Raw genomic sequence first — 24,607 nt, forward strand, 5'->3', positions numbered from 1 at the left:
TCGCGTTACTCGATTCCCCAGCGCCTCGCTCATCATCCTTTGATCCAAGCCTCCCATTCCATACCGGAACGGGTATCATCGTCACCACCATCGACATCCATCCCGCCAGCAGCAGCAATGCCACTGGTACCATCCCAATCGAACAGAATCGTCTCGAAGTCGTTTGCCGTGAGAGTCAATGGCTTTAACGATGATTTTGGAGGATCTCCATTGCCGTTGGCATTATCAAGCTTAGTGTCAATGTCGGCACCTTTCTGTGCCTCCTCATCATCGCTCTTGGCCTTCTTTTGACCTCGTGATATGCCTTCACGGTCGCTTTCATTGGCAGCGTCCAGATCAAAGTAGTTGTCATCCGAAAGCCATTCTTCGCCGCCTATGGACAGACCACCGGCGGGAGCACTCTGGTCAGCAGCGACATCCCTGGAGATTGCGCCATTGAAGAGCAAGTCCTCCATGGCGACCGGGATGCCCGCAACCGCACCTGGATACGGAGACCAGGTCTGTGTCGCCACGAACCCTTGAAGTCGAGCATGCAAAGTGAGTTGGTCGTGCGGCGTGATCTCCACATCGCTGTTGTTACCGCTAGTACTGGGAGGCGTAAAGAGAACGCCATCTGAGTCGATTGTCGAGGCGGCGGAAGAAGTCGTGCGCGAGAGTGGCGTGGCCGTGGAGTCCGCTCTCACAGCCGCTGTATTATTGGCCGCATCTAGCATCACTGGAGCGTCGGCGTTGAGCATATCCCAGTCGAAGAGACCCATGCCGTCTGTGTTGGTTGAAAGCAGGTCGAAGTCCGGGAAATGCGAGGCTCCTGAGGCTGGCAAGACCTGTGAAGGCGATGCCACGGGCAGAGTTGAAGGTGCGGTTCGTGGGTCGAGGTTCAGTTTCGCTTTCATGGCATCGCGCATAGTCACAGGTCTACTTAATGCACCATCAACGATGGTGTCCTTGGCCGTTTCGCCCTTCACCGAAGCAACTGCTGCTTTTAGATCGTTGCTTGGCACAGTAGCGGTCGCACTGACTTGCTTGCTATGGCTTTGAGAACGGCTGCGTTCCATTGCCTCGCCGAGAGTAAGTTTCTCGGACCTGGCGGAATCATTGTGCCCGACTGCTGTAGTCACTGAACTCTTCGTCAGTAAGTTCTCGGCGTTTCCCAGCAGAAAATCGAGCGGGAGACCAATAGGCTCGTGCTGTATCTTGACGTGCTGCGTCAACTCATCCTCGGTATCGAAGCCAAGGTGCGTGCCAACACATGCAGGATCAGAACAGCGGAACTTCTTTTCCCGACTCTTGGCCACCCACGGCAACATTGCTGCTGGTCCTACCACAGACGAGGCCGCTTTGGCGCCCTTCGCTTGCTCGGGGCTAGTGGTTTTGGCGTTCATGACAGCCATTGGAACGACAGCAGCACCAGGTGTAACCTGGGCTGGACTAGCAGCCGTGGCTGTCGGAGTTCCTACTGCAGCTGTGGGCGTTGAGGCAGCACTATCTGCACCAGCCTTTCGCTTCTTACTTGGTGGAAACTTGAGCTTATCAGGGGTGAGCTCATTTCGGCTGTCGTATTTGGGCAGGCCGGCGCCGGTACCCCAGTCGAACGTACGATTCTCGGTCGGTGCCGGCGGAGGCTTGGCAGTGGAAGAAGTCTTACGAGTATGATTCGCTTGCTGAGAGGCCGACTTTTTCATTGCAAGCATCACGGGCGACGGCTGCGATGTTTGCGCAAATCCGCTCGCCACATCAGTTGCATGGCTCGCAGCTGTTACAGCTGCGGGTTGAAGCGTTCCCGGTTGAGCTGACGGCGGCTGTGTCGGCTGTTGTTGAAGTGAGGGTGGATGCAACGTTGCCTGTTGTGCCTGCGCAATTTGCGTTGCTCTCGCAGCGTGCATCTCCTGGTTCTTGTTCCTGATGTCCTTGAAGAAATTCATGTAAACACCGACGTGTTGCATGATCTCCTGTATTTGCTCAATGGTGACGCTCAAATCTTTCAAACTTTTGTTGTTGTCCAGATTGCAGGATACTATCCACTTGGCACGTAATTGGTTGCGTAAGATCTCGATGGGTAAGTTGGGGGTCCGCAAAATTTCCGGGTATGTGGAATCCATCCTGTCCAATGGGTCAGCACACTTGGAAAGCATTTCTTGTGCTCTATTGAGATAAGACTGGTCGACGACTATAGCTGGACCTTTGGGGTTCGCAGCTTGGACTTCGCGAAACAAAAGGCTGATCTTCTCTCTCTCGGCAGGTGTGAGTGGTGGGACTGTGTAGGGGGCTGGGGCGACAACACTGGACGGAATCCCAGCTTGAGCAGCCCCACTTGCACCCGAAGTAATTGCATTGTTGGTCAAGCTTTGTTTATACAGGATCTCCTTCTGCTTCGCGAGTTTGTTCTGCTGCTCGGGGGTCATGGAAGCAATTTGCTGGGGCGTGATCCGCATGAGTGATTGCAATTGCGCGTGCGCCCTCGATTGCGCAGCCGATATAGAGGGCACTGAGACGTTTTGCACAGGAGGTCGCCCGTTGATCTCTTCGCCGGGCATCTCATTGGGCTTCGTCACCTCGTTGGGCAGGCGGCCAGGCTGAGAAACAGACAGAGCTGTTGGTAGAGGTTGATGTTGCACTTGCGAACCATCTTCCGCGCCATTACGAGGCACATTGTTTGATGCCGGCTCATTGGAGCCCGCAGCTGATACCTTCGGTTTCTGACGAGATTCTAAAAGCCTCTTGTACTTTGATTGCATGATATGTTGGCGGATCAATTCCTCAGAACAAGGGCGCGGCATCTGCATGCGAAACGCCTGCACTTCTTGCGGCGTCGCCTGCAGTAATTGCATGATATGTGGCGGTAATGTTGCCGGCACTGTCAAGGGTGCTTGCATCGGCGCAGCTGGCGGCACGGTCTGCAGAGGTTGGTCAGCATTGCTTGGAGGCGGTTGCTGTGCCTTTGATGGCTGCTGTGGCGCTGAGTTCCTCAGGCGGTTTTGCTCTATCACGCTGCGGGCAAGGGCATCCATATTCGGGGGCGGATTCCTGTCATAGATCTCCTGTTGAAGCACGCAACAACGTTCGTAGGTCTGGTCAGGCAGAGAAGCCTTGTTCTGCACGATGTGGCTCTTCAAGTCGCTCCACGTAACGGCGCTGCCTGGCACGTTAGAAAGCTTGAGTAAATTGAGGTACTCCTTCGGGAAGGGTAATGAGTCGTAGACCATCCTCTTGATAATCTGGTTTCGTTGCATCTGTTGCATCTGTGCCGGAGTGAGCTGCTGCTGCTGTTGTGGCAATTGCGCTTGCGTTTGAATTTGTTGCTGCTGCGACTGCTGTTGCGAATGTTGTACCTGTTGCTGCAGCGCTTGTTGTTGCGCTTGTTGTTGTACCTGCTGATTGATCTGTTGTTGTGCATGCTGCTGTGCTTGCTGTTGTGCCTGTTGGAATTGCGTCGATTGCTGCTGTTGCTGTTGCTGCTGCTGACGCTGTTGTTGAAGCTGTTGTTGGAGCTGCTTCTGTTGGGCGTTCGCGTTCGCTAATGCCGGCCCATTGTTGAACATCATGTTCATAAGCTGCTGCTGTTGCTGTTGCTGTTGCTGAAGCTGGAGCTGGAGCTGCTGCTGCTGCTGCTGCTGCTGCTGCTTGTTTTCTGTAGCGCTCTGAACAAGGTTCATGTTTGTATTTGGCGCCATGGTTGGTCGAGGTGGCGGAACCTGGTTGGCGGCCCTGGCAGCCAGGTCCGGGTGCTTTGCGAAGAATGCGCGACGCTGTTCCTCAGTCGAGTTTCCTAGCCTCGCACGGACTAGTGGATTGATATCAAAGTTGTTGCCCGCAGCCATCTGCTGTTGCCGAAGCTGTATCTGTGCTTGCGCCTGAGTCTGCGTCTGATTTGCGTTTGGATGCTGCTGCTGTTGTTGTTGTTGTTGTTGTTGTTGTTGTTGTTGTTGTTGTTGTTGCTGCTGCTGCTGCTGCTGCTGCTGCTGCTGCTGCTGCTGCTGCTTCTGCTGCTGAAGATTTTGCAACTGTTGCTGCTGTTGTTGCGAAAGCTGCCGTCCATTCTGCGCCATCATATTCATTTGCTGTAGCGACAATTGCCCATTTGTATTCATAGGCGAAGGTGTCGGCTGTGGGCGGTTGACTTGAGGAGTTCCTGGTGTTGTTTGGCTAGTTGGACCCGTCATTGGACGAGTCAACATTGCCATGGCTGGATTATTTGTCTGTCCGGGCGCTGTTCCACTGAAGTTGCCGAGCATCTGCGCGGCTGTTTGTCCGCGATTGCCATTAGCTTGTGCAATGTTGGCCTGGTTAATCATTGCTTGACGCATATTGTGTTGGTTAATCATACGCTCTCGCACTTGAGCTTCTTGCTGCTGTCGGATCAAAAACTGCTGCGCATTGTTCAGCGACCCATCAACGCCCGAAACGCCCCCTTGATTGAGTCCATTGGCAAGCATTTGAGCGTTGAGGTTCTGTCCAACAGCTGTGGGATTCCCAAGGTTTGCGCGACTGGCGGGATTGATGCCACTTGTGTTGTTGTTGTTGTTGTTGTTGTTGTTGTTGTTGTTGCTTGCTGGCACGACTTGTTCTCCTATTTGTTGCATCTTCATCGCGTTGACTTGCTGACCGACGATGGTGTTCATGTCCAAATTGTTTCCTGGCGGGTGCTGCACGGGGTTTCCAGCGGCAGAGACAGAAGTCCCGTCGGGTCCTCCAAGCAATGGTCCAAGAACTGCATCCTTAGCACGGTTTATGCAAAGCTGCATCACGACATCCTTCCCGCTGCTCTCAAGCTGCGCCCATTGGGCTTCGCCCAGATTTTGCCTCTGTCGATCGCGAAATGCCTGTTTCTTGTCCTCGGGAAATTGTGAGTATAAATGGCGAGCAACGTTGTGAATTTTCTGCACAATCTGCTGGTTCTGTAGCAGGGCATTCTGTCGCATCTGAAGATTGAGTGGATTCACGGGGGTTTGGCTCGCACTGGCCATATTCATCTGTTGGGGCATCGACGGCGGCGTCGGTTGCATTGACGTTCCAAGCTGTCCTGCGAAGGCATTGAATTGATTCGTAGGATTCGACGGAAGCCCCGCTTGCATGCTTTGTCCACCAGCACCCCCGAGGAAGGATGGATTGAGGCCCATTGTGCCGCTGGACAAATGAGTGCCGGTGCCGATTTGCATGTTCGGGTTCAAAGAATTCATGGCTGCAGCATCGGCTTGCATGCCGGAAGCCTTTTGTTCGCGAGCACGCTTGATATCTATGGATTTTTGCTCCATTTTCAGCAGGTAGGTCTCCTTGCTCGGTGATTGTTCGATGGTCTGCTTCTCAAATGCTCGGGCGACCTGGACCGCATCTATTGGGGGATTGGTAGCAATCAAGCGTAGCTGAGTAATGATGTGTACGATGCGCGCGCTGCGCTCGCGTATGTCCATAGTCCTCTGCCATCCTGTTGGAAGATTTGGCTGGTCTCTCTGCAATTCAGCTCCGATTTGGGCGGTTAACGAAAAGTTATGGCTCTGCGACTGAGGACCTCCAGGACCAACGCGCTGCATCTTGAAAAGTGATTCATGCGGATGAGACTACTGGTACATCTTGACTATGCAGCGAGATTCTTCTGTTGAAGCCCAATTATTATCACGTTGTCGAATATCGTATATTCTGGCGACACGGGGATGTTTTGCGACAAAAATACAGAAGATGGGTGACGGTGGAGTGGGAGGTGTGAAGGGAGGGCGGGTTAAAGTTAGGAACAGCGCACGCGGGAATGATCACTGGGCCAAGCGGCAGGGACCGACGGCAAGCGGGTGCCGGCGCGATCAAACCTGAACCTTGACCGTGGAATGCTCAGCGGGAGGGAGACCGCTGCCCAACATACATCAGCAGTAGAGTGGATGAAGGGATGGCTTGATATCCTTCCTCTGCTGTTCTCTCCCAAGCAGAAACGAGCAGCAAGGACGTTCTTGGAAGCAGCGGGTAGAGACGAGCCGCGTCCTTGAGGGCAGCCACCCGTCAGCAGAAGGTTTCGGGCGCGGAGACTGTGAAGAAGACCGCAGCGGCAGTGTACAGCACGCACACGGAATAAGGGATGCGGAGCAGGAAGTGATGAACGAGGAAGAGGAGGAGGAGGCCGATACAGCATCAACGAGAGGGAGGGCGAGTCCAATTGCTGGGCATGGGTGGTGTGCGAGGTTGCAAGTGTATGGAGTCGGCCATGGTGTGTGTGTGGGTGGTGGTGACAGATGCGGGCGCGGAAGTGTATGAGGGCGGGCTTAGCCGCCAAACGTCAATAATAACACATCCTTGCGGCCTCCCCAGGGTGACTGGTCAATTTGGCAACCCAACGGCGGTGACGCTGTCTGCATCTCTCTGACGATTCTACTATTGCGTTGATTGCACTTATGACAGCAGGTAAATGCAAGGCTCTTCAGTCCGCCGCACTTGCGACCTCTAATGGCACGCCGAAACCAGCATTCCTCATAGAACGCGACAAAGGGGGTAAGGACGTGGAACTAGGGGTGAAGGGATGTATTGTCAACGGTACAGTACACATTTTAGAGAAGCAAATACCAGGCGGCACCACTTCAGCATTTCATCAAAAGTTCTGTAACCGATCATCTGTCTCCCCGTCCACCCAAGAGATCTCGAGGCAGCTTTGGAACCACTACTATCCACTTTTGGCGTGCTGTGCCTGGAGTTATAGGTAAGCTTGATTCTTAAATGTGCCAGGATGATCGTGACCTGTACATCCCGCTAGCCTCTCTTTCTCGAGCCTCGCGTTCTGTGGTCGAAGTGTCGGGCTTGCGCTGCGACTGCACACGACCTCGAACACAATCTCCGTCATAGCAGAGCGTGGCTGATTGCACGTACATACATGTATACGTCTTGGACGGGCCACAAGAGAGCTATCGCATCTTGCGACACACCAAACCTATCGGTGTAACAAAGAAGAAAGGAGCAACATGAATGCGGGCCGGAGCACATCACTAGCGGCGGCGCCGGACAGACTCTGCATGTGGATGAGGTGCCCTCCTGGCCGAGTCTTGAGTGAAAACAAGCCCATGGCATACGCATAACCACAACCGACAACTTTGACTGTGTCGATTAAGGATGGCACAAATGCGCATGAACCATACAGAAGTGCTTCTGAGGATAGATACAGACACATAATGCGAAACGAGGCGCCACTTTTCCGGAGATCTCCCATGGTTCTGGTCGCCTTGGACCAGTCCTGGGAACATGCAACGGCCACCACTTGCTAATGAAGAAAGTTGCATGATATACCACCCTTGTCGAGCGCTTTTCTCGACTGCGCACCTGGTCGAGCTTTCGCAGCGATCCCAGCTTGAATAAGGCCATGTTCGCGATGTTCCGACAAGCATAAATGACAACTCTGACCAAAACTTTGAGGATTCAGCTGGTAGCCAGCCAATCGGGAGGAGGGCTAATTAAAGCGGATCACACGTGGCTCGGCCAATGGCGGGGGGCGGTCGGGCCAGTCCCCCAGCACCTAAGTATGATTTTTCGAGGCCCGGCTCCAGCTGCGCGCAAGCCTATTCGACCTAAAATTCACCATCACATACTGGACATGCCGCTTGCCCTTTGCACCTGCAGCAGCGCTCGGCACTAACATCAAGGCCTCGTCACCTTTTTGCCACCTCGATATCCTGTCTTAACGTACAAGTAAGGTGAGTGCTATACTTTTTGTCGCTTTCGATGAACCACAGCAGCGGTCGCTATGCGCTATGCGTGATCGTGAGATGCCTGCAGAGAAGCCGAACTGCACTGTCCACGCCTGGAAATATATCGGCACCATGACCCGGAGGTCCTGACGATCGAACGAATTCGTGCAGATTGCGATTATAGATGTCGATCCCTGCACGTGAGTGTTAGGGCGTCTGCAAGACGATGTAATCAATCGTACAGGTTAGGGATCCGACGCTGATAGAAACACATGGGTAACGAGATGCTACGATAAATACAGTATAATTTAATTATATGTTCGAATCATTATATGCCTGGAAGTGAGATTCAGCGATTGATCGTGGCAGTATGGCCATCGATCTTTGCAGCGGCCACAGCAGTTCAGCAAGGTTACAGACTGCGAAGGCCAGTGAATATTCCCTGAAAGAGATCGTAGCCGCGCGTACAGATGCCAGGGCCCCGGAGTTTTATCATACACACTGGGGGGAAGAATCGTGGTCCTGTGTCTCATTATAATTATGGATCAGAGAATCGAGAAGGAAGCATGAGAAGAAGTTGGAAGTGTGAGACACTGTCCGGCCGGCTATGGGTCCAGGCTGAGCGGATATGTGAAAGCGACCACACGTCTGGTAGCTCTAGCATCTCCGAAACATGTTCATATCTCATTTGTGTTGGGAAGTGCACATACTGGTATATTGAGGTCCTTATTGTTCGCCTAGGAACCTACGTGTAGACGAATGCTGTGCTTTGTTAGGGTTACTGGCAGTGCCTGCGCCGAAGTTATCGTGGCTCAGACCGGCAGCTCTCCGAACAAGACATCACAGAGGCCATGTAGGTGGAGGCGAGAAGTCCAACCGTCCATGTACGATGCTGCAGATATGCGCATCAAGATCGCCATAACGACCTAGGCGTACTCACATCAACCACGAGTTCGTGAGCAAACATGAGACGGGAAGATTACCTGTGTCTCAGCAAAACCTTCGAAACCGACGATTAGGGTTACCGATTCGCAGCCAGACACGTGATCATCAGCGTCTCCAGAGCAATCGATCGGTCTGAATAATACGCAGCAAGCTATCCTGCCGTACAGTGTACCATGCCAACGACAAGGAAGATTATCGCAACCAACGAAAATGGAACAGATGAGCATGTTCATCACGTGTACGTACTGTAGTCCAGGTTGCTCACATCGACAAGTCTACTGGTGACGTATTCGAGTATGTCTCATCATTCCGTCTCGAAAGCCGCTCATTCAAAACCGTATAGTTGCAAGAAGACGAGTTTCAATTTCTGCTGGGCGCTGAGCCGCGAATGGTTTATTATTAATAAATGTGGATGGCCGACGGCCGTACCGTAGGACTGCTTGACCTACTTTGCGCTGCGAACCATTGCGTACCTACCTGGCAGGTAGACAGGGTTCCTCCTGTAAAATCATAGGCCCCAAACTCCCGAACGCCCCCCCCAAGTCTGTCCAGTCGTGGATTTCGCCCTGCCAACTCGCGCGAGCCACCAGGCAGCTGAGGAATCACCCGGGCTTCTAGCGCCAGTCGTCTCGCCTCGTTTACCTCTCTCATCATTCATCACACCACCCAACCACATACATTCACCCTACTATACCAGCCGTCTCAATTCTCCATCTTACACGCTCCAAAGCCAGACTGTCAGCGGAAGACAGCCATCGTTACACATTCGAATTCGCTTCGCTACGACAAGGTTACTTACTCCGACACTGTGCGCCCGTGCACTGACGCCGCATACCTGTCATCTCCTCCTGACTTCGCTGTCCACTTTCAGCGTCCGCGACAATACCTCTCGAACTCAAGCACAACCAGATAATATCTAACGACCAAACCACACAGTCAACATGTCGAACAACGCAGGTCTCTACGATCCCTACGTCCAACGAGGAGCTGGCTCCGAAGCAGCGCCGGCGGCGAGCAATGCGCGCACGCAAGGCCTTCAAAATGTGAGTTCGTCGTAGCGGAAAGAGACGGAAAGTCTGTCGGCGGTCAGCGAGACCGCCGAGTAAGCAGGACAGGTCTTCCCGAGTATGCGCCGGAAACATCAGTCCCATTCGAGGTCGTGCATTCTCCGAACAAGGAGAAATTCCATGCGAAGCTCGAATGCAGCAGTGGTGGCGGCGTCTTCCGTCCATCGCCGTTGCCCGGCTCGCAGCAAACAAATCTATCATGAGTGATGTCTGAGTTCGTCAACTGACTGTGAATGTAGGAAATTGAGGGTGCTGTCCGGACAATGCAGAACAACATCACCAAGATCTCAGAGCGTGGCGAGCGCCTCGATAATCTCCAGGACAAGACGGACCACCTTTCCACCCAGGCGAACAGCTTCCGCCGTGGTGCTAACCGGGTGCGCAAGCAGATGTGGTGGAAGGACATGAAGATGCGCATGTGCATCATCGTTGGTGTCATCATCCTCCTGATTGTCATCATTGTGCCCAGTGGTCAGTATCATGCTTCTGCATAGAGTCGTCATCATGTTCAACTACTAACTTACGTCGTCTGCAGTCCTCGCTGCTCAAAAGAAGAACTAGGCGCAGGCGATGATCTCCATCGTCAGCATCACTTCATGATCCTTCGACCATCACACCACCTAGCCGGTCCCTTCCCCAAACCGGCAACCCCCAAATCTATGAATATGTCTGGCGTGACGAAGAAATCAACACCGAATATGAAGGAGAACGGCATCCTGTCGGCCATGACGACATGCTGGCCCAAACTCCGGCCTTTGCGAACTACGTCACGCCCGTCATTCAACGCCTGTACGACAAGAGAGAAATTTGATTCATTAATGACCGCTCACGCCCCCCTTGCCCTTTGACATCACACAACAGCGACCTCTCAACTGAAGCGGTGTAAATGGGATTACGTTCCCGAAAACCAGAAGAGGAGGCAGAGAGAGAAAGGAAAGAAAAGGAGAAGGATAGTCTTGCTTTTAAAAACAATTTTGTAGCGCGAAGAAGAGCGGGAGGATTGTGCGAGTCCGGGTTGTATGTATTTTGTGTGCGCGAGAAAGTCTTTCTCGAGTCATCGGTGGTATTGATAGTCCACGGATCGATAATGAGAAAACCTCTTTCGCTTATTATACCCTTCTAATGCCACCTGGTGTGATGCCTGAAAAGATGTCTTAGATGTTGCAATGCTTCCCATTCGGATCCAATCCCAGATAATTACCCAGTGATGTCTGCCAATGGTTGCCCACAAACATCTACATCGGAGAGATCCCTTTGACGACCCGTCACTACGGAGAATTCAAGCGCACCAGAATAGCAAATTTTGGAAAGTGCAGGAAATGTTTTAAGTCAATCGCCAGAAAAAAGAGTATGGGTATCCACGTATTATGATTAAGCCTCGCGCCCTTCCAACATCCCCATCCTTGTCACGTTGAGCAGCGTATCCGATGCAGACCTGACCATGATCAATCATGGAACCCAAGTCGGTTGCCAAGTCCCGAAGACAACTAATCGCTTCGTGCCCATGGTATGCGACTCGGTGTCCCGCACAGATAGGCGTAGACTCCGACCATTGATTGAATCGAACTGCACTCTCCGCAGACCTTCTCGATGATGGATCATTCCGCAGTAATATCCTGGTCGTGTTGCGCTAAGACGTCGGTCATACCACACTCGTATTCTTACGACGTCCCGCCTTGCCGCACGTGAGGCAGCTGACGATGGCTGCGAAGACGGCGACGATACCCTGAAGAGATTGAAATTAAGACGTTAGCGAATGCTTGAGCTTCCGGTGGAATATGTGACACTTCATGATAATTCTTCGCAAGACGTAATCTTCTTCGCTGCTCATTCACAGGCCGAATGGGTTGTGGTTGTTCATGAACGCTCATTGAATGTATCCAGCTAGGAAGATGGGTACGTACGTTGACGATAGCCTTGAGGATCGAGGCAATCGCGTTGACAACGGCCATGATGCATGAGCCGATGGCGGCGAAAATGTTCTTGATCTATTGACGGGAACGTGGTCAGTAAAGTCCTTGTTCGTTCGGCGCGAGGGTAAACAAGAATCGGCACAAAGACTATACACACGCAAGAGACGACGGCACCCATCTTGACGGTATCAGCGACTAGCCTTGGGTGGGGTTGTTGTTGATGCTGTTGTTATTGTTATTGTTATTGTAATGTATGCCGGTCAACTGTTGCGATGAGGTATAACGATGAGCAGGAACGAAACCAGCGCGACGACGTAAAGAGGAGAGGGGAGAACGAGATTTATAAAGCTGCCCAGAAATCAAATTGCTTGACGATCGACGATGATGATGGGAAGTGTGTGCACAAGGATTAGAAGGCAAGAGTGACAGGGAGATCGCGCCTGTTGAGAATGTGTACGACAGCACCACCACCTACATCGGTAGGAGGTACACGAATGCAGTGAAAGACATGGGTATCGACTTCTCGCTTCTTGAATACTTCTGCCGCTACTGCCATCGCGCATTCGTCTCCACCAATGTTCAATCAGGCGGACTTCACGATCCAGGTCTAGGTACTACAACATCAATAGATCCTCTCAACATATTCGCTAGGTGTGACTCTGGAAGACTCACGATGATACAGATCGTGGACACACCATGGCACTTTCCCCCAGCGCAAAAAGACGTCCATGTGACGGGCTTGAAATTCTAATGATATTTCGTAGCCCGGAGCTTGGGGCACTCTTTCGACTCTTTCGATGCTTTCGACATGCGAAACAAGGAAAACGCGCGTTTCAACGTGGTCGGATGTGGTCACGCTCACGTCACTGCTGCTTTTCACACGAGCTAAAGTGACAACCAACGTGCCAACCTAGCAAGCTGCTGCACCTGCAGTGTTAAATTCCGGCCGGACTGCTCGGGCCGTGCGGTCTGAAGATACCGAAGTACCTCCGGGATCCATATGTGTGCTACCGGTAGCGAGAGGGAATCAGGTCACTTTTTCCCGCCAACTGCGGGCGGATATCTCTGTTGTTGTAGCCATCGACAAATTCATGCAATGTATAGATAACGGTGGCGAGCGGGATAAATGTCTGGGTGCAGTCTGCGCTCGCAAATTGACATGTGAAGTATACCTTGTTGTCGTCACTGGCATCGGAGTATGCGCGCCACGCCAATGTTTGCCCAGGTGTTCATAAACCCCGGCGCAATGCACCTTGGCGCTCGTCGATAGCGGCTGGGCCAGGGAAAGGCCTAGTCGCACCTGCGCAGAGTGCAATAAAAGATCTCGTCAACCTGGAACCTTTATTTGTTGCTCTTCTTCCGTGGCTGTTGCGACTCCTTGACCAGACCCAAGCCGCGTTTCAAAAATTGTATGCTGAGGGCCAAACCGTTGCCAACCTTGGAATACTTTGTTTGGGAGCTACCCATGACGATGCCTGCAAACTTAGTTGTGATCCGATAGTGAGCGGACAACAGGAGGGGAATATCTGTCATTTCTATTGTTGAGAATCTCAATCGTAAATGCTCGCTAAAATTTGACACAACAACACGAGGGCAGAAGCAGGCGAAGAGACCGATTCAAATCAATACCTTCATCATCTCCTTCGCCGCCACCACCACCTATCCATCTAGACGAGATATCTATGCTCTTCAGTTCTTCTTTGCTTTGGGGGCAATCATCAGCTCCGGGCGGACGATCTCGTCGAACTTTTCCTCGCTGAGCGCTTCCAATTCGAGCGCGCTCTGCTTGAGCGTGAGACCCTTCTTGTGCGCGTTCTTGGCGACCTTGGAAGCCATGTCGTAGCCGATGACAGAGTTGAGGCAGGTGACCAGCATCAGACTCTCCTTCATGATGGCGCTGATCCGAGCCTCGTCGGCCTCGAGGCCTTCGACCAAGTGTTCGCGGAAACAGTGCATGCCGTCGGTCAATAGACGCGCCGAGTGGAGCAGGTTGCGGATCATCACCGGCTTGAAGACGTTGAGCTCGAAGTTGCCCTGAGAGCCAGCGAATGTAACGGCAGCCTGGTTGCCGAAGACTTGACAGCAGAGCATGGTCATGCTCTCGCATTGAGTAGGGTTGACCTTGCCCGGCATGATCGAGGAGCCGGGTTCGTTCTCTGGCAGGCGAAGTTCACCGAGACCGCAACGAGGACCGGAACCCAAGAATCGGATGTCCTGTGCAATCTTGAAAAGAGAGGTGGCGAGGACGTTGAGCTGGCCGTGTGCTTCAACAATTGCGTCGTGGGCAGCCAATGCCTCGAACTTGTTTGGTGCAGTGACGAACTCGTGACCAGTGAGCTTGGTGACCTCGCTGGCAATGTCCTCAGCGAAACCCTCAAAGGTGTTCAGACCAGTTCCAACAGCGGTACCGCCCTGGGCGAGCATTCGCAGGCGAGGCAAGGAAGACTTGACCCGCTCGATGCCGTACTCCAGTTGTGTAACATATCCGGAGAATTCTTGTCCGAGAGTCAACGGAGTTGCGTCTTGCAAGTGTGTCCGTCCAATCTTGATGATCCGCTCAAATTGCTCGCTCTTCTTCTTCAAGGCGTCCTTGAGTGCCGTCAATGAGGGAAGCAGCTGCTCCTCAAGTTCCAACACAGCGGCAATGTGCATGACGGTGGGGAAGGTGTCGTTGGATGAAGCAGACATGTTGACATGATCATTCGGGTGCACTGGCTTCTTGCTGCCCATGGTGCCGCCGAGAATCTCAATGGCACGGTTCGAGATGACCTCGTTGGCGTTCATGTTGGACTGGGTGCCAGATCCGGTCTGCCAGACGACCAGGGGAAAGTGGTCCACGAGTTTCAAGGAGGCCACTTCCGCGGCCGCCTGTTGCACCGCCTCTCCGATCTTGGGATCCAGGCCGAATTTCATGTTGACAGTAGCCGCAGCGCCTTTGAGGATACCAAACGCGCGGACAATCGGAGTGGGCATGCGGTCCGCTGGCTGGTTGATCTTGAAGTTTCCAAGCGAGCGCTGCGTTTGTGCACCCCAGTACCGGTCATCAGGGACCTCGACCTCGCCAAAGGCATCGGTTTCTTTCCGGCCCATGATTGCGGTGGTGCTGAAAGTTCGTGGAGACAGTGTTGGTATTGAGCGGACAGGCCTTGACGGGAGTCTTTGTGATGTTTGACAGAGCAGAGAGATTGTTCTTTGTGCTGTGGGTTGCCATGCGGGGCTACATTGCGTAGCTCGGGAACCTGCACTCGGGGAGCGAAGCGACAGGGTACGCGACGTCACAGTTCGTAGCATGTCGTCAGATGTCAATCTAGGTCGTGCGTTCGATGTCGGAGATGGAAACGGAAGAGCGATGAGTCCTGCGATGGAAACAATTGACAAGTCCTTCCTGCACTGCAAGCCGGTATTACTATTAATGTTGATACAATGAGGATTACAAACGACGGTGACTGCTGCCCAGCCCTCGAAATAATTAAATCTCCAGAGAGAGGCCATCGCGCAGCTCAACGATTTATTCCGTCGCACTAGTAAAGTCAGCGCTCCGGCAGAGGGAACGCGCTCCGGTATTCGGTCTGCGAAATTTCTTTGGCAGTGTCTTGGTTTGTTAGCAATGAAGCGCACGCAGCCATGGTGGACAATACGATTTTTACCGGTTGAACGGTTCTCAACAGTGGCATCCAAGCTTTGGCTGCCACAGTGCAGTGTTCGCCATCCTCTTCTTACTACGGAGATTGTGAATGTACGTCTGTGGCTGGCTTCACAGGCCAAGCACTGCACTGTAGTACGTACTGCGATGCACCAGACGCGACTACGCTGCGATTTCTTCCGACTCATCGAAGATCAATCAGGATGTCAGATAGAATCAGCAATGTCAGGCTGCGGTCGTTCCCAATGTATTCTGCGATTCTCCTGGCGTCTGCAGCCCTTGCACTTGTCTTATCGAAGCAGACTCGCACAATTTGTTTCTACCATCGCGATCTCCATCGCGTGAAATTACTTTCTTCAGACTTTCACCAATTCTGAACTGCACTTAGGGCAATCTTGAGGTTGAGAGGCAACTAGCCACAAACCGTTTATTCCTCCCATGGTTGGTTCATTGGCGACCGTGGACGCGGGCGATGATCCGATCTCTAATCGTGGGCATGGCGTAGTCCAGTGTGCCGGTATCGGACGTGTGCTCTGATTGATTGTGCACTCCTCCGTGACAAGTTTTCGGGGCGATTTCCAGCTTGATGAAGCAATCACATCTGGAAGGACTTCTACACATCTTGCGTACGGTATTCACATCGTTTTTCGTCACGTCAAAAAAGCTCCGTGTGGTAGCGCGGTGCACCGCACATGGGCGTCGGCCGAAACCCGATGAACCTCCATTCGCTTCCAGGGTTTCTTCATTTGCTGTGATGGCATACTGCATTCCGACATGGGCCGCAGATGCCTTTTCGTTCACATCGTCTCAACGCATGGGTGACCAACCCTGTTCTTTTGAGGTCAACATAAGGCAATAGACGCCGTTCATTCTGACGTGCCGTTCGTTGATGGTTCCTTCGGAGTGGTGACTTAGATCTGAAACTATACGCAGCACATAACCGCAAAGATCAAATGTGACATGTCACACTCCACCTGCATCTGAGTATGATCGGGCAAGGCCCTCTGTGCGACGGACGGGATGGGCGAAGGGGGCAAGCGGACCCATGTGAAATGACATGTGGGTACTTTGTGGTTCTCTACGTGGCGTAGACATACACTGGACGGAATGACTTCAGCACATCCAGTGCACAGCCTAATGAGTAGGCGTGAACTCTGTGAATCCTCACACGAGGCATGCGGCCACCCGTGTGTACATTGCCCTAATAATAAACAATCCGCTTCCCGTCTTCTCACCGCGGCAGGAATGTCTGAGCACGCGCGTGGACTTGGTCAAACTGCGGCCAAAACAACCCTTCTAGATTTACTTCCCATTTCAACTCGATTTCATTTCACAGAGCCTCTCCTCATTCGAAACAAAACTTCACTTGATAGCAATCAAGCTCAACAAGGGCGAATGGGACATGGGCTTCCCGGCCAACCAAATCGGGAGAGTGTTTTTTTGGCCCGCGGTGTGTTTATTTCTCGCCCCTGGTCCAGCGGCGCAGACTCCGACATTCGTGCAGCGGTGAGGGCATGCGCCGGCATGTGCGACTGTGCCTTCTTCATCATGGTAATGATTCTGCATGATTGGTCTCAGTGGTTCGAAAACGACGTAGAATAGGAAGGTAAATAACATTCAGCCACAGCAACAGCTCGTCAACCTTCAAAGGTCTCGAAGCCGAATCCTGAAAGGTCATAGAACTATCTCCGGGCGCTGTCCGACGGCTGTGTCTGGTCAATTCAAAGTCAATGTCGGTGAACGTGAAACGTTGGCCTGTCCTTCTACACAAGCGTACATTCAATGAGACATGTACAGTCCCGTCTGGCGGTGGGTTGTACAGTATATGCACGACGCGCTGTACAATCATACAGGCCACCAACATCATATGAATATGCAGGTGACATGACGTTGGCGGCATTCATGATTTGGTCTAAACTCTTGTATGATGTTGAACCGGCGGAAGGTCGGCACGCGTGATCAAACCTAGGTCAATAGATCCTCTTTACGCCGCACCTCGTACAACAGCAACAAGGGGCCAACTTGGAGACCAAAGCTTTTAATAAACATTCATCGGTACATCAAAACGAATTGAACATCAAATCAATGTCGCAGCTGCGACATGAACAGAGCTGTCACCAAATTTGGCAACAACTAGTCCTTACCCACACCTCTCGGTCAGCCCGTCGCCCTCCTTTCTGCAACTTGCTGTGCGGCACAGCTGCCAGCCTACATGTGACAAACAAAGACCATACCCCGGAGGTACCGCTTGTACATGCTCCTCTGATCCGAGGCGCAGACTTTGTGCGCGCTCGTTGGCAGACACTGAGTTCGCCAATCACACAACATCTCGACAGACACTCTCGGATTTCATCAAGTATCACTTAATGTGTACGCCGTCTGCCTTATGGCTGCCTCCTGCGGCATGCGCCATTAATAGGACAAACGCCCGAGAGAGTGTGATGACAATGTCTGCAATGATGATCAGGCATGCCTTGGACTGTGCGCAAAGGTCCGGGGTGCATTCTCTGGCAGATGCAATCGTTGGGCAGACAAAATGGGCCAAAATCTCGACAATGTGTCGGGCGATATTTGCGCGTGACGATCGTGAACGCTTCTGAAACCAAATGATTCCCTGGCATGTTAATGCTTTGCCGCTCCCAAGACGAGTCTGGCAGGAGTCGCGTCCAGCTAAGAGGATTTCGTAGGGAATCATTTCAGTGATGCGTCGGCAAATACGGGAGCGATGAAATTTTCTGAGTCGTCAATATCCATCACATCATTGATGAATCCGCCGCCCGCGGGTATTGACTCGTGATGAAGGATAATTTTGGGCCGCCAGATGCCTTTCCTGGCGGGAATGGGTACTCGGAGCGTCCGGTATGTCGTAATCTTGTACGAGCGGACCTGGATTTGAGAGATCCATGGGGACATAGAGGCTTGAAGCTTGTGCACTCAGACGCTGCAAGTCTCCTCCCACGGACGCTGGCGTGTATGGTACCGGTACCAAATCTTGCGACCAATGAGCAGACGGATACTGAAATCCGTGATACGATATGGGAAGATGTCCTGCGACATGCGCTTCTTGTCCATAGCCCGTCATTGGATGTGTAAATTGGTGCGAAGCATTTGAATATCCGTGGCCAGAAGCATCGTGCAAGTTGTCGTAGGAACCAGATGGTGGTGGCTGTGAGTATATGTAATTTTCCTGTAAAGGGTAGACGTCTTGGGATGGTCAGCTTCTGTCAGAGGCATATGCATGGAATTGCAACTCACTCTGAATTGCATGTTGGTCGGTGTGGTCCCCATGCGTAAGATCCAATCGTGACATATCCTGAAACGTTCCAGAGGCGGCTTCATCGTTCGCTGGACGGGACCTGGACTCTGGTAGTATGGCGGGCGGTCGTCGCGATCTGCCTGTGCGAACTGACGGCCGTTCCCCATCACGAGCATTTCTTGTTCTCCTGGGACGTCTCGGTGCTATAGCTGCCTGATCATTGCTCACGGGTACGAATTCACACTTTTGTCCGGATTCGCTGCATCTGAGGCACGTCGGGTTCTCCGGGAGTTTGAGGCATCGAACCTTACGTCGGCGGCAGTAAGCTGATCGAGCCTGTCAGCTCGTCCACATGGATCGAATTGAAAGATGCCATCGTCATGTCTGGCGATCTCAAGGCCAACGTTTGCGCAGGATGAATACATACTGCATGCCATCTTAGCACGGACATAGCCAAGCTTCGTTGCCTTGTCTTCCGTCAATCTCCTCGGCATTGTAGTCGATGCCGGGAGCGTTGTTGGCGAGGCGTACGGGCTGAGTCGGTGATCTGTGGCAAGAGCTGGCGACGCCTCTTGACTGCTGGACGGTGTGCCGATTGATTCAGCTGAAGACGGGTAAGCTGAGGTCACAGTGGTTTCAGGACTCTGTGAGATTGCTATTTCGCGCATTTGGAACTGCTCAATTTTCATTACGGGCAGGGTAGATCATCTGTGAATGACAACTGCTTAAGCACAGCACCATATATCCCTTCGGAGGGCAGAAGTCGCTCGAGCACGAACAAAGAGAAAGTATGAAGGTGCCGTGATGCTCGTTCTCTGATTAGCAGGAGGCAGCAGACATATCATTTCTATTGTGAAAGGGAAGCGCCAGAATCAACAGCGAAGGATGCACTAGTGATAGCAAAGCAGGTCAAGGGTATCATTCGTTGGTCGTCTGTGTTCAAAGCGGAGAAGGCCGTCGAGTTGGCAGCACGCCGCGTGTGAACGCGGCAATTGCATGCACACATTCAAATCTGCTAGATCACAAAAGGAGCCATGCGGACAGTGCAGATCGACAATGGTACGGGGCAAGGTCGGCATGTTCAGCTGCCTATTTTGGTGGTCTGAAAAGGTCTGAAACACGTCCCGGAATCTTGATACGGATTGGGTGAGAGATCAATCGAGAGCAAAGATTCGATCTTTGTGCGGGAAAGTATCACCCACGATGATGCAAGACTCCGATGATCGAAGGTGTCGAGGATAAGGAAATATCGAGGCCACCAACAATCGGCATTTGCTCTCGTTCCTGATTGGTGCGAGTAAAGGCAGCGCAGTCGAAGCCCGAGGTGTACACGTGAGATGGCTCATCCCACGAAGTACGTCAACGGGTGGTTGTCGCATCTTTGACATTTTGTAAACGAATGCAGGGAGCATGGCGGGCCGAATCAATGCATACAGGTCGCGGACTATCCCTCCAACAGGTCATCTTCTTCCTGCTTGTTTATGGCTTGCAGGGCCGATGTTGTTGATGTCATGCAATTTCATCCATACGCACACTGTGAGATTCGTTGTGGATATTGAGGCCGGTATTGTTTGTGCGGCACAGCAAAGAGGAAGGCCTATCGTAATGTAGAGTGAATTGGGGCAGAGCGCCGCATACGCTAACTCAAACGTGCACGCGTGGTCGGTTCGCACCGACCACGTCGACGGCGTAGGAATACCGTAATCTTGCGTCTTGATAGATCATGCAGGAGCTAGCTTGAGGATATTTGTTGGTCATCAAGTCTGTCTCCGGTTGAACTCAGCCTGTCCTCAGGTCTCCGATGGTCACAGTTATCCTGGCCTGAAGAATCGTTTCGAACCTGAAGAGGACGATCTCTTCCAAACCATGTCGAACACGTTAGCTCCAGTACCTTCACTCTACGTACAGGAGCTGAGCACACTACCTGAGCAACACGAATGACGTTGCTTAATCGCACGGTTGCCCGGTCGTGTTGAGGACGGTGACGCCAGAACACGCAATGGGCCACTTTGTATGGTGACAGTGACATGCGTCTTGAACGGCGAGGGTATCGGTTGCGACTTAGGCAGAGTCCTGGCTTTCTTGCCTGTGCCGCGAAGAGGTTGACCTCGGAGTGAACGTTTACGGTGTCGTGTTTGGTTGGGGGCGCGTGACGCAGGACCTGCCCATGCATGTACCTCGTGCGGGCCGACGAATCATGTCCAGGCGCGGGTGACCATGATGCACTATTTTCCATGGCGGCGCCTAAAAGATGGACGGCGTGCAGGCATACTGCGCGAAGTGCATGTTTCGTTCGAATGGCCCCGATATCGATGGCTTGAGGGTCAGGCAGGATCCCGCGCGGATGTGTAATTCGTGTATCGATGATATCGCTCTCACACGATTTGCTGCAGGCTAGCAGAACGAACCTCACCTTCACTTTGCCGACTTTTTCTACCGTCCATTCACTGTGGATGAAGCATCGATTGGCTCGGTCACTCTAGTACGATGATCAGGCCCTGCATTCAGGCTGCCTCCTCTACATTCGTCTACTGTGGCATGGAGTCAGACACTGCAAGACCAAGTGCACGAAGAGACGTAGTTCAGAAATGGTAGTGGAACTAGCTCGCCAGATGCCCCTCTATTGTACGTCAATCAAGCCCTCATGAGCCCGTCGTCGCTTTCACGCACGCAAAGCCGTGGAATCCGCAACGCCGCGCGGCATGAAAGTTGAGATGAAGCTCATCAAACGTCCTGAGGTTTGACTTCACGGCCCGAAATTATCAACGGTTCCTACAGATTCTTGCTTGCCCTTCTATGGATTGTGATTCACCGCGTGTAATTCGATACGCTTTCACACCAGAAACCACGATCAACATGCGCGCTACCTGATGTTACACGACATGAGCTGCATAACATTTACATCTTTCGTGGGGGAAGATAGCCTACGACTTCGATGCAAATCTCGTGATGCAAAAAATATTTGAAACGTGAGGCAAGAAGCGAGGACGTTTCGATAACTCCTCAGAGAGCACGCTTCGAACCACTGCATCCCGAGCAAGTCCGGCGGCTTGCTCACCAATGCCCTCAATCTGCTGCGACGCTCCCGTAAGTGGCGCATCCTGCTGGATCCTGATGTGATGTGACATGATCCTCATCAGCATGTCGGCACTCATTAGGCTGGTAGCCTGCGTCATCGTATATGGTTGCCCTCTTGAAATCCGATAGAGCGACATTTCATCAGACTAGTGAAATAATTAAGGTTCCTAGTAGGCGATGCTGTGGCCTCGGAAAATATAGCAAATGAGAGGGTAATCTGGGGACATTCAATATCACTCTCACAAACACGTCAGCTGAGCGATCGCCATCGAGCGTAGGATCACCAATACATATCAGATTGAAGCAAACTGCGATAGTGTATCTGTATTCAAAAGCGGTCACTGCAAAGCAAGGCTTAAATTACCGCCGCAAGACGTAGTTATCCCCATCCTCTTCATCTCTCTGCCCGCCCCGCCTATTGGGAGCATCGTCCTGACCAAAAAGCTCGCCCGCTTCCCGGCAGAACCGTGCTTCACCCTGCCCGCCTGCAGACTCGCTGGCCCAGCAAATGACCGCGGCATCCACAACGGCACCAACGACGTTCTCGACCGCACCCAAGACCGCGAAGCCGATTGTTCCTGCGAGTAGACCCACTACGTACGCGTACAGACTGCCTCTAATACCTGGCAGAGCACCTTCGTAGGCGATACTCCGAGCGGCACGTACCCAGCCGCCAAAGCCGAGCGCAAGAGACATGATCCATCGGGTAGCCTGAAGCAGCAACTTGGCGAGACGGTAGGGTAGCAAGGCATTCGCCGGATCAACGCCGCCAGGCGAGACACGGAAATTCCTGGCACCAAGAGTATTGCTGGGGTTTGATTTGCTGACAAAGCTGAGCTGGCTGAGGCCGCGGGCGGCAATGCCGAGGCCTTGGCTATGGATGGCAGCGTAGGTGAGGGTGAGGGGATTGGTGAGGACGGCGAGGGACGCAGGCATAATCCAATAGGCACACATGTTCAATAGTCCGCTCAGACGCCCGGGAAGGATGATGAGTGGCAGACGGACTAGCAGACTCAAGAACGTGCTCAGACAGACGGTTCCAAAGAGCGCAGTTGTGGCATGCTGGAAACTTGCGCGCACAACTTCGCGGCTTGTTGGCTGTGGAGAGACAAATCGATGGAAATACCATTGGCTCACGGCGGCGGCGGTAGTAGCTCGTTGCACACCAGAGATGACGCCGAGGGTCCAGAGGTACTGGAGAATAAAGTAAGCTCCAAGCCACCAGCTGTTGGCGTCAATAATGAAGCGTGTAGCGCCCGAAGTTGTCATGTGGCCGGACAGGAAGATGCGCTCAAACATGAGCATCCAGATCCACGAGAATAATACAACGACACCGAGAGTCGCGAAGCCAAGGACAACCAAATATGGGCTGGCAGCAAGAATTTTCGTACTGAATTCGAGGATGTTTATAGATCGATTAAGGTTGTGCCGATTTTGAATCACGCTCCATGTCCAGAATGCGGCCATCAGAGCTGGCACAAACGAGAACCATCTCATGGCACGATCTTGAAATGACGAACCATTGTATGTGCCTTGGAAGCTGCTGATGAGCGGGTAGAGCGAGAAGGCTCCTAATATGACGGGGACCGCGACGAGGATTCCAAAGACCAGAACCCTCACGTAGTTCCGCAAGAGCGATAGCCAGAGAAGAGCCACGATAATGGCAATGAGTGTGTCCCAGAGCAGCATGCTCATACTGCCTCTCAAAGCGCTATAGACCGTATCGCCGAGCGGACTACCGCTCCGGGGTGTAGACGTGTGAAACCATATCAACACAAATGCCGCAAACATAGCCGCCTCCGATATCAAGAAAACGTTGCCCCAAAAGCCGTCGTGTAGAGGCTGCTCGATCGACGGCAGGATGACTGTGGCGGGCGCACTCTCACGATCAGGTGATGGTGGTCGAGGGTGCGCCATCTGTGTATCCTCATCAGTCTCCCTGGGCAGAAAATGGCTTGATCGCGGCGTCTTCGAGGTGCGAAATGTCTGGAAGGGTGCGGGTGCCTCGTCAGGGTCTATCGAGGGAGAGAGATTTGCCAAAGATGCTGGAGGTTCGTCGTCTCCGACAACGCTGTGTAGGTTAACGTCCACCATCCCCCGACCTTTAGAGCTAGCGTTTGACCGTGGTGAAGTTGACGCCGCCTTGCCCTCCAGTCTGCTTCCCTCCCACCGCCGATCGTGTTGTTGTCCCTCTGGGAAGTGCTGTGAGTCAGCTTTCGTAGTGGCTGTATCCTCCATCTCTGAGCTTTCCGTCAAGTTGCTGCGGCCAAAGTGCTGCCGGCTTCTCTGCAGTGCGTAGAAATCGGCCACCTCGCGCTCATGTTCGTCGCCCTCATCTTCGTCTTGGAAGTCGTCAGCGGCACTGTAGAAGAGCGGCGCCTGCGGATCTTGTCGCGAAAGCCGCGAGGCGAACGGAAATCGGGCCTGTGAAGATGTGGAGGGTTGGCGTGAAGTATGGGCAGGCATCGACGGCCGTTGCACGTATGCCCGCCGGCGATCGAGCTGGCTACGAGAGGCGGTAGAATTGCGTGGGTCATCTTGGAATTGAAGGCGGGCATTCGACTGCTGAAGAAAACGCGATGCATCTGTATCCAGAAGACTGTCAGCCGATCGGATGAAGCAGAGGTGACGAGGATCACGCGAGCGCAAAGCGGTAGTGCTGTGAGACGTTCAACTCACATTCCGAGAACATGATGGGCGAGAGTATAATACGACAAAGAGCAACGCAGCAGGCTGAATCAATCGTGCTGCCACCTTTGGCCTGGCGCACTGCTTATCGTCGTTGATGTGGAGGTAAGGATGGTGTAGTACAAAGGTGCTGCGAGGAGGAGGCGTAGGTGAGCGATAGCGAAGGTTCGATCTAAACACCCTGTACCTAGGTAGGAAGTGAGATGGGAAGCCTCCGTCCGCAGGGCAGAGCGTCAGTCATCCACCTGTCTAAGTTCCCAGGCTTTGAGGTGTAGACCACAGTCATGCGCAACTTATAGAGCAGAATTCACGGCCCATCATGTGCATGTGCATGTCTACGGGTGCATATGTGTGGTGTGGTT

General features: G+C 52.8%; 7 protein-coding genes across 7 annotated transcripts; 1 reads left to right on the top strand and 6 right to left on the bottom strand.

Annotated features, from left to right (window-relative positions):
- Positions 1–32: 32 nt before the first annotated feature.
- K489DRAFT_406428 (uncharacterized protein) lies at positions 33–5,528 on the bottom strand (the record flags this gene model as incomplete). Its single annotated transcript, XM_033607251.1, has 1 exon — positions 33–5,528. The coding sequence occupies one exon, from the start codon at positions 5,526–5,528 to the stop codon at positions 33–35; it is 5,496 nt and encodes a 1,831-aa protein (XP_033464815.1).
- Positions 5,529–9,541: 4,013 nt separating this feature from the next.
- K489DRAFT_406429 (synaptobrevin) lies at positions 9,542–10,228 on the top strand (the record flags this gene model as incomplete). Its single annotated transcript, XM_033607252.1, has 3 exons — positions 9,542–9,643; positions 9,907–10,138; positions 10,203–10,228. 3 exons carry the CDS (start codon positions 9,542–9,544, stop codon positions 10,226–10,228), a joined length of 360 nt encoding a protein of 119 aa, XP_033464816.1.
- Positions 10,229–11,051: 823 nt separating this feature from the next.
- K489DRAFT_375933 (uncharacterized protein) lies at positions 11,052–12,066 on the bottom strand. Its single transcript, XM_033603798.1, has 3 exons — positions 11,738–12,066; positions 11,572–11,655; positions 11,052–11,393 (listed from the first exon to the last, which is right to left on the bottom strand). The coding sequence occupies exons 1-3, from the start codon at positions 11,756–11,758 to the stop codon at positions 11,310–11,312; spliced, it is 189 nt and encodes a 62-aa protein (XP_033464817.1). The 5' UTR covers positions 11,759–12,066; the 3' UTR covers positions 11,052–11,309.
- Positions 12,067–13,269: 1,203 nt separating this feature from the next.
- Positions 13,270–16,536, bottom strand: K489DRAFT_386250 (fumarate hydratase; the record flags this gene model as incomplete). Its single annotated transcript, XM_033606209.1, has 3 exons — positions 13,270–14,683; positions 16,281–16,321; positions 16,501–16,536. The coding sequence occupies 3 exons, from the start codon at positions 16,534–16,536 to the stop codon at positions 13,270–13,272; spliced, it is 1,491 nt and encodes a 496-aa protein (XP_033464818.1).
- A 1,249-nt stretch (positions 16,537–17,785) lies between these two features.
- K489DRAFT_27692 (uncharacterized protein) lies at positions 17,786–19,400 on the bottom strand. Its single transcript, XM_033600134.1, has 3 exons — positions 18,907–19,400; positions 18,479–18,805; positions 17,786–18,427 (listed from the first exon to the last, which is right to left on the bottom strand). The coding sequence occupies exons 1-3, from the start codon at positions 19,166–19,168 to the stop codon at positions 17,982–17,984; spliced, it is 1,035 nt and encodes a 344-aa protein (XP_033464819.1). The 5' UTR covers positions 19,169–19,400; the 3' UTR covers positions 17,786–17,981.
- A 751-nt stretch (positions 19,401–20,151) lies between these two features.
- On the bottom strand, positions 20,152–20,784 carry K489DRAFT_27655 (uncharacterized protein). The gene has a single exon (XM_033600133.1). The coding sequence runs from the start codon at positions 20,713–20,715 to the stop codon at positions 20,212–20,214; it is 504 nt and encodes a 167-aa protein (XP_033464820.1). The 5' UTR covers positions 20,716–20,784; the 3' UTR covers positions 20,152–20,211.
- A 976-nt stretch (positions 20,785–21,760) lies between these two features.
- K489DRAFT_375940 (uncharacterized protein) lies at positions 21,761–24,604 on the bottom strand. Its single transcript, XM_033603799.1, has 2 exons — positions 24,237–24,604; positions 21,761–24,142 (listed from the first exon to the last, which is right to left on the bottom strand). The coding sequence occupies exons 1-2, from the start codon at positions 24,247–24,249 to the stop codon at positions 21,918–21,920; spliced, it is 2,238 nt and encodes a 745-aa protein (XP_033464821.1). The 5' UTR covers positions 24,250–24,604; the 3' UTR covers positions 21,761–21,917.
- Positions 24,605–24,607: the final 3 nt, after the last annotated feature.

Source organism: Dissoconium aciculare (assembly GCF_010015565.1).
Source record: "Dissoconium aciculare CBS 342.82 unplaced genomic scaffold K489scaffold_1, whole genome shotgun sequence".
NCBI classification, from domain to species: Eukaryota; Fungi; Ascomycota; class Dothideomycetes; order Mycosphaerellales; family Dissoconiaceae; genus Dissoconium; species Dissoconium aciculare.